At 44.4% G+C, this 12,500-nt stretch overlaps 2 protein-coding genes across 8 annotated transcripts in view; both read left to right on the top strand.

Moving 5' to 3' along the window:
- Window positions 1-12,500, top strand: part of LOC135112046 (uncharacterized) — a 241,685-nt gene that overhangs the window by 116,683 nt on the left and 112,502 nt on the right. The gene's annotated exons all lie outside the window — the stretch shown is intronic.
- LOC135112437 (zinc finger CCCH domain-containing protein 13-like) overlaps window positions 8,268-12,500 on the top strand; it is an 89,600-nt gene continuing 85,367 nt past the window's right edge. The window contains 2 exon segments of the mRNA XM_064026899.1: window positions 8,268-8,334; window positions 9,689-9,865. Of these exon segments, the coding sequence (XP_063882969.1) occupies window positions 8,268-8,334; window positions 9,689-9,865 (244 nt within the window).

The raw sequence follows: 12,500 nt of genomic DNA, 5'->3' as shown, positions 1-12,500 counted from the left end.
TCTCTCTCTCTCTCTCTCTCTCTCTCTCTCTCTCTCTCTCTCTCTCTCTCTCTCTCTCTCTCTCTCTCTCTCTCTCTCTCTCTCTCTCTCTCTCTCTCTCTCTCTCTCTCTCTCTCTCTCTCTCTCTCTCTCTCTCCTTACTTTTCTTTTCTTCCTCTGAATGTTGCAATAGACAGGTCAACAGTTTGCCGGAAAACAAAACAAAATACCCTCGGGAAAAAAAAATCGAAGCAGAAAAAGAGGAAGGAAAAAGATTGAAACGAAAAATCTGACGGTTTTCTTGTCTTTATTGAAACTCATACTTTTTTTCTTTTCTTTGTTGTTTTAAAGGAAAAGCCAAACGAGTTAAAGTCATATCCCTGTTTTGTCACTTTTTTTGTTCGTTATTTGATAGTGGCTCCATTAATTAATGAAGGAACACAGTGGAGGAGGAGGAGGAGGAGGAAGAGGAAAGAATATAAAGAAATGATGGAAGAAAAGAGAGGAGGAGGAGGAGGAGGAGAAAAAGAGGAGGTAAAGAAAAAAAAGAGGAGGAGGAGGAGGAGGAGAAAAAGAGGAGGTAAAGAAAAAAGAGGAGGAGGAGGAGGTGGTGGTGGTGTAAGACTGGAATAAGGAAGAAAAAAACAAGTGAAAGAGAATTTAGAGGAATTAGAACAAAACCAAGGACAACAACAACAACAAACAATCAACAAGAAGTTATCATTTCAGCTTAAAAACAAGCTCCATTCCTGTTACAACCACGTACAAAGAATGAAGTCAAAAAAAAAAAAGAGGAAAAAAATACTGCAACCACATCCAACATGTAGATGACGCTGGAAGGAAGGAAGGAGAAGGACAGAGAGGGGGAGGGAGAGCGAGGGAGAGGAGAGGAGAGCGAGGCAGGCATATGAATAGTGTAAGAGGAGGCGGAAGAGGAGATTGTTTTTCGTTGGGAGAGGAGTAAGAGTAGGTGGTTGTGGAATTGTAAGAGGACGGAAGATGGAAGAGGAGAAGGAAGAGGAGAAGGAAGAGAAGGCTAGAAAAGGAGACAGAGAGACAGAGAAAGAGAGAAGGCGTAGGAGTAGAAGGATTAAAAAAAAATCGATAAACATTAATTTTGAAGGAAAGTAGAGTGAGGAGGAAAAAGAGAATGGGAGTGATGTGGGGAATGGGAGGAAAAGGAAGAAATGAAAATGGATAGGAAGGGCGAAGAGAAAGATAGAAGAAAAATTACATACGTACGTGAGAGAGAGAGAGAGAGAGAGAGAGAGAGAGAGAGAGAGAGAGAGAGAGAGAGAGAGAGAGAGAGAGAGAGAGAGAGAGAGAGAGAGAGAGAGAGAGAGAGAGAGAGAGAGAGAGAGAGAGAGAGAGAGAGAGAGAGAGAGAGAGAGAGAGAGAGAGAGAGAGAGAGAGAAATAACATCAGAACACAAAAGGTAAAATAAAATGATGGACCCTTTTCTCACCAACGACCCTGCAAGTACTACCATTACTACGCCTTCAGTCGCGAGAGAGAGCAGGGGAGGCGAGGCGACCCTGGACTCCCTCTACTGTGTTGCCGTGCCTCTGAGGGACATAAGCGATGTGTTGACTGGGTAGTAATGACCCGCCACTGACTTAGCGAGGCCAGGAGAACGGTTCAAGTTAAAGGGAAGCTGGAGAGAATTCGAGTGTGTGAAGAAAGGAAGGAATGAGACAAGGTGTGTGAAGGAGGAGAGTAAGAAAGAAGGAAATGATCGATTGGAGAAGAGAAAACAATACTGATTTTCATGGGTGGGTGTAAGAGAGAGAGAGAGAGAGAGAGAGAGAGAGAGAGAGAGAGAGAGAGAGAGAGAGAGAGAGAGAGAGAGAGAGAGAGAGAGAGAGAGAGAGAGAGAGAGAGAGAGACGAAAGTGAAGGTGAACTGAAGAGAAAAGATTGAGGAAAGAAAAGAAAAGAAGCAAAGTGAAAGAGAAGGAGGATTGATTGGGATTAATTTCGCTGTGAAAAGAAGAGGAGAGAGAGAGAGAGAGAGAGAGAGAGAGAGAGAGAGAGAGAGAGAGAGAGAGAGAGAGGGCAGAAGGAAGGTGAAGATGAACTGGGGTGTCGAAGAGAGGAAGGAAGAATGAAGAAAGGGAAGTGAGGGAGGAAAATTAGGGAGGAGAATGGTTTAGGGTTGTCTCTGGTGGAAGAGGGAGAGGAGAGAGAGGAAGGAAGGATAGGGAGAAAGTGAAACTGAACTGGATTATTTAAGAGGAAAGGAAGGAGGAGGAAATGAAAGTGAAGAAGCAAAAATGAAGGTGAACAGTATTGCTTGGAAAGTAATCATCTGTGTCTTAATATTTGTTTTCTCTCTTACTCATGTGTTGAAAAGGTAACTAGTTTGTCTAATGAAACAGAAAACCTTGACATGAAAAAAAAAACAAGAAACGAAAGAAAAAAATTATTGGAGATTATTTCTTATTAAAATTTTGAATATCAGACTTGCTAGTTTATTTATTTATTTATTTTTACTAATATATATATTCAATATCCAGGAAATTAAGGAATCAGAAATAAAAGTTACCTTACAAATCTTATCGGCCTTGAAACACGCACTGCAGAGCTTGAAAACCCTAATACACACATAAAGCTAAATGAAGAAGCGTCTCTTTAAAAGGAAGGGAGATGAAAATTCAGGGAAAAAAAAAATAGAGCAAGGAACGAAGATGTAAACAAAAAAAAATGTACCCTCTTTTTTGCTCCTTGGCGACTCCTTTCAGTTCATCAGATTAATTAATTAGACCATTCTGCTGTCGAGTAAGGTAATTTGGACCCCAGAATTAAGATATTGCTCAACATACGAAGGCAAAAGATGGAACGTTCTTCATCTGCACGTGTGTCCTCGGAATATAAGAGACAGATTCCTTCTCAACACAAAAAAAAAGAGAAAAAGGAAGTTGATTAATCATGCACGTCCCTGGGAAACCCGTGAACAGTGCGTGTGATTGTTAGATGAGGCGAGGCTTTCACAGGTGAGGGAGGTGAGAAACGTGTAGGTGAGCGACGAAACTTGTTAACCTGATGGAGTGCACGTTCTCAAGGGATGGCAGAAGTGGCGAGGAGTACGGAAGAGGGCGTGTAAGGCTTGGGGCGGCGTGGCGGGGGAGATTGGACCGCGTGTGGGGTGTGTGGGAGGGGAAGGAGGGATCATTGACACATCTTTCACATTTAACTTCGACGAGAAAGTTTAACAACGGAGAGAGGGTTGGTCCCTTCCCGGCCTAAGTTCTGATCCGCCACTCCGCCCCTTCGCCCGTCCTCACGCCTGGCACATGTTCACACACACACACACACACACACACACACACACACACACACACACACACACACACACACACACACACACACACACACACACACACACACACACACACACACACACACACACACACACACACACACACACACACACACACTATTACAACAACAACTACTACTACTACTACTACTACTACTAATACTACTACTACTACTACTACTACTACTACTACTACTACTACTACTATAACTTCCAACTACTACTCTGGAACTCCCTTCTTGTTTCTGTATTTCCACCTTCCTATGACATGAACTTCAAGAGGGAGGTTTCAAGACAATTATCCTTCAATTTTTGACTACCGGTGTTTGAGGGCCTTTTTTTATTGGATTTTTGTTGCCCTTGGCCGATGTCCCTCTTACATAAAAAATTACTATTACTACTACTACTACTACCACTACCATCACTATTACCACCACCACGACCACCACTGTTCCTGTCGTCACTACTACTTTTAACTCTCACCAAGCCTCCAATTTCCTTATCTAAACAGTACACCACAGCATGAGCCGCACCCACACACGGCGGGGCAGGGTAGCATCAAATCCTGGACAGAAAGGGTGGGCCTGATGGGTGCACCAGCTGAGTGAGGCAAGGCAAGCGAGCTTCACACGTCCACACCTAATAATTTTTCTCCCTAGCCAAGGAATGGTCATGGCAAAGCTGGCACACAAAGAAACACAAAACCTGCCCATATATCTTACTTGCATGATACACGACCGCCATGAGAGAGAGAGAGAGAGAGAGAGAGAGAGAGAGAGAGAGAGAGAGAGAGAGAGAGAGAGAGAGAGAGAGAGAGAGAGAGAGAGAGAGAGAGAGAGAGAGACTTGTGTTCTTAAAATCTTCGTTCTTCCATGATGATTTTTTTGAAAGGCCACAGAAATGATCAGTCAGATTATCGTGGTATTTTCTTGCTATTGATGCCTCGCGGTTCTTGTTAAGCTTTCACAGGAATCATGAAAACACTCGAGAATTCTAATTAATTTTCAGGAGAGATTGTAAAAAGTAGCTGAGTAAGGCAGAGAAAACTGAGATCATGTTTCAGAGAGAGAGAGAGAGAGAGAGAGAGAGAGAGAGAGAGAGAGAGAGAGAGAGAGAGAGAGACAAGAAAGTGTAAATGAACTGGAGAGAAAGGAGTGAAGAAAGAAAATGAAGCAAAATAAAAGAATAGGAATATGTGTGTGTGTGTGTGTGTGTGTGTGTGTGTGTGTGTGTGTGTGTGTGTGTGTGTGTGTGTGTGTGTGTGTGTGTGTGTGTGTGAAAAGGGAAGCCGGCGTGAAGGAAGCACCGCCTGACTCCTATTGTCCACGTCCGGCCAGAGAGGAGAGGCCGAGACACACGAGGAGATCCGGAGAGCGGCAGGCAATTTGTAGAGGGTCGCTATCTGAGCGGCGCAGCGAGAAGAGTCCGTGATGAAGAGCGGCTGGCGGTCACTCCCTCTCATGACCACCTCCGTAATGCTGCACGAAGGAACACAAAGGAAGAACTAACTGATAAAATTTAGACATTCTGGCGCTTGTGAGTGTACGAAATAAGAGATAAGGGAATAAGTAAGAGTAGTAAAGAAGAAGGTTATTTTTCTATTTTCAGTATCATCTGTAGTCATAGTTATTGTTTTATCAAGAAGTAGTGTGTTGTGATCTCTGGTCATTATGCAAGTGTATTAGGAAGCAATGAAATGTTAATGTTATGTATACAAGGGTACGTTCTTGTCTTTACCTTCGGTTTTGCGTTTATACTAACATGAGTTGAATGTTTGAATCTTTTGTGTTCTTTATATGTATTCTTTGATATGTTAATACATGCATACGTACACACATCATTACAAGGACACGTGCACAGTTTTATAATTCATTGTTATCTATTTTATGCTGGGGTAGCGCACCACCACCACCACCACCACCACCGTCACTAACACCAAATCACTCAACATACATCGTCACATCCTCCCTTGCCATCCGGTAAATCACGACAATATACCATTCACACTCCTTCAATACAGCACACCTTAATTACCCTCCCTAATTATAACCTTTCACACGAGTCCACTGCAGAGAAACAGTAGCGGATCTTTTCTTTTCCTCTTCTTCTTGAGGTGATAAACTGTATCGATGAGGAAGACGAACCGTGATGATCTTCTCTTATTAATGTTCGGACTCTCAACATGACTGATGGCGTAAGGAACAATGGAGTGTATATTACTCACTGAATTTCATGAGTCCTTGGTGGTACTCGTCCAAGAATGAGTTAGAATGTCTTATTACTCTCTGCATCATGAACGGAGGGGAGGGGAGAGAGGGGCTGAGGAGGCAGGAGGGAGGAAGGTGGGAGTGAGTTGAAGGAAGGTGGAAAGAAAAGGATCGATGTATATTTCACACAGTCGTAATTAATTCAGCATGGTGTTCAAACTTTTGTGTTTCCGTCAATATTGCAGCTGTTAAATTTATTATTGAGAAGCCAGGAGGAGGAGGAGGAGGAAGAGGAGGAGGAAGAGGAGGAGGAATACAAAGGAATACATAAGAAGACCAAACAGCAACAGACTTTGAGGTCCTTACTTGGAGGAGGAGGAGGAGAAGGAGGAGGAGGACACACACACACACACACACACACACACACACACACACACACACACACACACACACACACACACACACACACACACACACACACACACACACACACACACACACACACACACACATTCACCAGCCACTCCCCCTCGGCATCAACACGTCACTTTACATCATTCACTTTCCACACCAGCACTCCTCTCTAAATGTCTCCTGTACAGTACCTCTCACTCTCACTCTCTCTCACTCTCTCTCACCCTCACTTGTACGTGAAATGAAGTAAATTTCCAGCCGTCACAGTCTCATCAAAACCTCATTGTCAACGAAATGAATTATCAGTACTCTCTATACCAGAAAATTACTTCATTATTATCTGAATGGTAGAATCGCGTCCAGATATTTTAGTGTCTCCTGAAACTTTGAGATCCGGAGGGGCGGGCGTGAGCACAGTGAGGCTCCGTGGCTTAAAGGCATGAGGGGGAGTTAGTTGATGTGAGGCGTGGGTAGTGGTGGTAGTGGTGGTGGGGGGGGATGAGTTCATGAGGAGGAGGAGGAGGAGGAGGAGGAGGAGGAGGAGGAGGAGGAGGAGGAGAAAGAAGTGGATGCGATATGTAGGAGTAGAAGGTGTTAAAGGTCGGGAGGAGGAAAGGGAGGAATACAAAGAAATACAAAGGAAAGCCAAACAGCAACAGCCCTTTTGGTCATTGCAAGGCTCTTTGGTAACTACTTCTAACTAGCTACAGGGAAGAGAATTAGGACAGCACAGCAGTTACAGCACGTTGTTTTCTGTTAGAGAGCCATTCTCTCAACCATTTCAGGGTGCTTCCGGCTATGCCGTGAGCTTTTACTTTACTGATGAGTCTCTTATAAAGAACAATGTCGGAAGCTTTCTGGAAATCAAGGTAGGTAATATCAACAGCCTTTGTCTCGTCATACGAGTTAAATACTTCATAAAAGAAGTCTTTTAAGTTTGTTAAGCAGGAACGTTTGTTTCTGAAACCGTGTTGTGAATCTTTAATGATTTTACTTTCTTCTAAGTATTTAATAATCTTATCTCTGATTATTGTTTCCATCAGCTTGCACACTACTGAAGTTAGACTGATTGGTCTGTAAATGGTTAGGAGTGATTTACTTCCTATTTTAAAGATTGGCGTGACATTTGCTAGTTTCCACACGTGAGGAACTTTACCCACTAGCAGAAGTTACTGAATAAAATCGCAAGCAGTTTTACGGGCTCTTTTTTTTTTTTTAAGAAGCTTGGGTAATATCTTTTCTGGCTCGGGTGTTTTGTTTACGTTCATGTTGTTCATCACTGGGAGGATTTCGTTTTCTTTGATGGTAAAGTCAGGCAGTGTGATGCCATGTGACAGGCTGCCTTGAACATCTTCAGTCGTGAAGACTGATGAAAAGTAATCGCTCAGGGTGTTCACCATGTCTATTTCGCTTTCTATTTATTTGCCATTTCCTGTTATTAATGGACTATTTGCTGATGTTAAAACTCTTTTAGATTTACATAGCTGTAAAATTCTTTGGGGTTTGTTTTACACGAGTTCGCGATCTGGGCTTCAACTGATTGTTTGCTGTATGTGATCAACTTTTTAGTTTTTGTAACCAATATGTCGTGCTCTGATTTATCAATATTATTTTGTGTTAATTTGTATTTGTTGTACACCTTTTCCTTAGCTAGAAGACGGTATCTAATTTCATTATTCCACCATTCCGGTTTGTTACGGTTCCGGTCTATTAGGTAACGGTACACACAAATTCGCGGTTACATTTAACTTTTTAACGAACACTTCCCATGTTTTGTTTATGTCTGGTGTTCCCAGCTGTTCATTCCAATTTATGGATGCAAGCTGCATGCGAAATTTTCGAAGTTAGCACGCCGATATTCTGGCACTTTTTCTTTACTTTCGCTCACTTCAGCTTTGTCAGAATTGATGGTTAAAAGTAAGGTACGATGATCACTGGAACTAAATTCTGGTCCGATTCTTAACGTCTTTTATTGAATCTTCATCAGTTGTTAAAATATTTAGGATACTGTTACCTCTCGTCGGATGCATAATGTGTGGGGGAGCTTTCAAGTATGTTCTTGTTGAGCTGCTGGCCTGCAGTAGAGTCAATGGCTCGCCCCACCTCGTGACTAGAAGATTGAAGTCCCCCCATAATTATGTAATTATTTACGCAGCAAATTTCTGCGATTAGTTCATAAAGTTTTTTGTCTGTAGCGGGTGACTGGACTGGAGGATGATAGACAAGACCTAATATTATTTTACGAGGAGAAAGAGAAAGGGATGGGGAGGATGAGAAGTAGAAGAGGAGGAAGAAGAATGAGGGAGAGGTGGAAAAGCGAACGAGGAGAAGGAGATGGTGTAGAACGTAATGGTTGTAATGGTGGAAGAAGAGGAAGAGGAATGGAAAGAGGACAAAGAAGTGCACATTATGAGGGGTAAGAAGCGAAAAAAAGGAAGAATAAGGAGGAAGAAGGGAAGAAGAGATGGGGACGACAAAAGAAGTAGGAGGAAAGTGGAGGACGTAGAAAAGGAAAACGGGGAATCCAGAGGGGAAAAAGAATTAAAGAGAAGGAGGAGGAGGAGAAGGAGGAGAAACTATGAAGAGGAAGAGGAGGAAGAGGCGGAGGAGGAGGAGGTGTAGGAGGAAGGTGAAGGACGTAGAAAGGAAAGAATAGAATGAGAAGTGCAGAGGGGAAAAAAGGGAATTTAAGAGGAGGCGGCGGCGGCGGAGGAGGAGGAGGAGGAGGAGGAGGAGGAGGAGGAGGTAAGGAAGATGCCGGTCACGTATTTCCAGGTCACGTTGAATATTTTGTCTGGCAGTCAATTCAGATGACACGTTCACTTCTTTGAAAATGGAATTAAAAAAGAAGAGAAAAAAAGTAAAAATAGTCCTTCATCAATAACAAGAAAAGAAAACGAATAAAAATACAGCGTGTCAGGAGAACTGTTGCACGTCACCGGACAGGACCAAACAATTCTTGCGTATTTTTTCGTCATGAAAGACAATTGACCCGCATTTTTTACCCGTGATATATTTGTCCGTGCCTTCACAGGACCGAGTGAGGCTTTGAAAGGTTTTCGTTCTCGCTCGTACTCTCTCTCTCTCTCTCTCTCTCTCTCTCTCTCTCTCTCTCTCTCTCTCTCTCTCTCTCTCTCTCTCTCTCTCTCTCTCTCTCTCTCTCTCTCTCTCTCTCTCTCTCTCTCTCTTTTGTTTCAAGACTCCGGTCAGGAATTTTAAGTTACGACTGACGTGGTTTTGTTTAGTCTTGTTAGTGCGTGACGTGGTGACGTGACGCCGGCAAACATGTCACCGCTTGATGGCGCGGAGGCGAGGCTGACGGGGGCAGGGAGGAGGGGGAGGTGGAAACGGCAGGTGTTTCTGTTACATGAACATGAGAAAGAGGAAAAAAAAAGAAAACATGACTGTCAGGTGGGCATGAGGAAAACACCTCCATCACACACACACACACACACACACACACACACACACACACACAAAGCACCTCGCAAGTTTGTGTGTTTACATGAATATTATTACTGTAATTCGCAGTGTTGCCAATATATTCCGCCGCCCACAGCCTAATGGAAGACCAAAGTTTGCGGCTCATACACGAAAAAAAGCAGGAAGAGGAGGAGGAGGAAGATCAGGAGGAGAAGGAAGTGAAGGTGGTGGCGTTTCGTCCGTCAGGCTTCAAGTTCTGGATCTCCCGCCAGCCTCCGCCTCTTTCACGCGTGTGTAAAAGCGTAGTGATGACGTTGTTATTCCCGATAAGTTCTCTTTTACGACAGCAAGCGAGAATTATCCTCTTAGCGTCCCCCGCGCGGCTACCGACAGCCTGGAGGTGCGCGAAGACCGGGGGCGGGGACCAGGGGGAAGAACCTTAGGGCGAGGAGCAGGGCGCGGGGGGCAAGGAGCAGAGATAGTAATGAAGGCGAGCACAGCGAGGGGCGGCGAGTCTCTGGATGGTATTGGTGTTTTCTCTTATAATACGCGGCTTAATGTAGAGAGAGAGAGAGAGAGAGAGAGAGAGAGAGAGAGAGAGAGAGAATTATGCAAATATACCAGCAGCCAGACAGACAGAGGCAGGAAAAGACAGACACACGCACGGACAGACAGATAGAATTCATCATCACAAAGACATCAAAGGAGAAAACACACGAGCATTAGTGGAAATCATGTGTTAGTTATTTCTGGCATGTTGAAGGAAGCAAGGCGACATTTTGAATTGGAAAGGAGACAAATTACCCGGGAGACAGTGGGACGGAAGGAGGAAACACAGAAAGAGGAAGAGGAAGAGGTAAGAGTCCAGATCCTTGAGCCTTGTCACGATCAGCGATTTGGAAGGGTCCACGAGGCTCGCAGTTCTGAGAGAAAGAGCGGAGGAAAAAAAAAAAACTCCAATTGTGAGAGCGTGAGCTGGAAGACCATAGAGGGAACAGACTAGAGAGAGAGAGAGAGAGAGAGAGAGAGAGAGAGAGAGAGAGACAGAGAGAGAGAGAGAGAGAGAGTGAGTCGGGGCGGCAAAGAGGCATAGCAAGGGAACGAGGAGAGTATCGACAGGAGAGTAAAGAGCAAAGTATGGAGGAACCTCACGCTGGAGGAAGGAAACAGCCGGAAACTTGCTGGAAATCTTGCCATTAAGAAACCTGGATTGGCATTTGAAACTTTGAAACTTGTGCAATGATTCCCGTGGGAGGCGCTGCATTCGGATCGCACCGGCGCGACGGGGAAAGATTCTGTATAATTCAACGCCAGATGACCTTGAGTCCCCCATTGTAGGTCCGGAGAGAGGTCGAGAGAGTGAGAGAGGGATGGGCTGGGAGGAGAGAGGCGCAGAGTGAAGTGAAGTGAAGTGATTGGAAATTTTCTTACGTGGCGCCTGAACAACTAAGGTCATATGTCAGCGAAATGAATAAAAGAATGCATAAAAGTACTAGTAATGTAAAGATGAAAGGTACGAGTAAAAGTAACAAAAAGTAAGAAAGACACACACACACACACACACACACACACACACACACACACACACACAGAGAGAGAGAGAGAGAGAGAGAGAGAGAGAGAGAGAGAGAGAGAGAGAGAGAGAGAGAGAGAGAGAGAGAGAGAGAGACACCATTCCATCACTGAAACAACAAATAAGAACACCAAATACTCAAACACTTGCCAAGACTGCTGTAAGCGTTATAGTTACAGCTTGCCAACCACTCCTATCAGCCGCTTGACTTCCTCTCACCTCCCTCTCCCTTTCACGCTCTCTCCACTCCCTTCCCCTCCCTTGCACCCCTCCCACCCTTCCCCTCTCTTCCTCCCTTTTCTATCTCCACACCCTTCCCCCTAAATAACCTCGGTATAAAACAAGGAAAGGTGTAATCTGAGGTTATTGTTGTTTGTGGGGGAGAGTATAAATGCTTGATGGTGAGGAGATGTTAGAGAATAAATAACAGGAATATAAAAAGATTAGACGTATTGTTATTGTTGTTTGCAAGTCATGGTGTTTACTAAGAAAGATGTACGTTTATTTACGTTTACTTATCATTTTTTTTTTATTTTATATTGTTAGTTCGCGTACCAGTGTCTCTTTATTCTTTCTGTCCGCCTTCAATTCTTTCTCGTCTTCTGTCTTTGTGTCTCGTTTTCCCCCATCTACATATTCTCTCCCTCCCAGTCACTTGAACTTTCTCCTTTCCTCTTCCTTTTTCGTCTCTCTCCCGGATATCTTCCCTCCTAACCTTTTACAATTTTCCTGTCTCTCCTCTCCTCCCTTCCCTTCCCTTCCTCCCACTCTTACTGTCCCACCCATCCGTTCTCCCTCCGATCTGAATATAATCTCTCCCTCCGCCCTTCTCACTTGCTCCTCTTCCCCAAAAGCTTATCTCCCTCCCAGGCACACACTTCCCCGGTCTTTCTTCTCCCTCTCCTTCTCTCTCTCTCCTTTCCATCCCTCTCACTTGCTTCTCACTTTCTCTCCAGCCACAATACACCTTCCCCTCTTTCCCAGACACACTCTTTCCCTGATCTTTCCTCTCTTTCCCTCCTTCTCTCCCGTCTCATTCTCTCTCTCTCTCTCTCTCTCTCTCTCTCTCTCTCTCTCTCTCTCTCTCTCTCTCTCTCTCTCTCTCTCTCTCTCTCTCTCTCTCTCTCTCTCTCTCTGCCTCAAGCCACAATACTCTCATCCTCTCTTCCCCAGACGCACTCTTCCCCTTTTCACTCTCGCTCTCTCCCTCCCCTCTCACTCTCTCCCTCCCGCCACGCCCCATTAATCCGGCTAGAGTCACCTGCTTAATCTTTACATCAGAGGCGCGACTCCGAGCGTAATTAGAGACGTGACGGTGATTCTTTGTACCAGAGAGAGAGAGAGAGAGAGAGAGAGAGAGAGAGAGAGAGAGAGAGAGAGAGAGAGAGAGAGAGAGAATAGAAATGAAAATAAGGAGTCGATTACAAAGGTTAATGAAGCCAATGCAAACTCTCTCTCTCTCTCTCTCTCTCTCTCTCTCTCTCTCTCTCTCTCTCTCTCTCTCTCTCTCTCTCTCTCTCTCTCTCTCTCTCTCTCTCTCTCTCTCTCTCTCTCACGTACGCACAAGGAAAGCTGTGTGTGAGTAA

This window comes from Scylla paramamosain, chromosome 23, assembly GCF_035594125.1.
Source record: "Scylla paramamosain isolate STU-SP2022 chromosome 23, ASM3559412v1, whole genome shotgun sequence".
Classification (NCBI taxonomy): Eukaryota; Metazoa; Arthropoda; class Malacostraca; order Decapoda; family Portunidae; genus Scylla; species Scylla paramamosain.
This window is presented reverse-complemented; position numbering and strand designations above follow the sequence as displayed.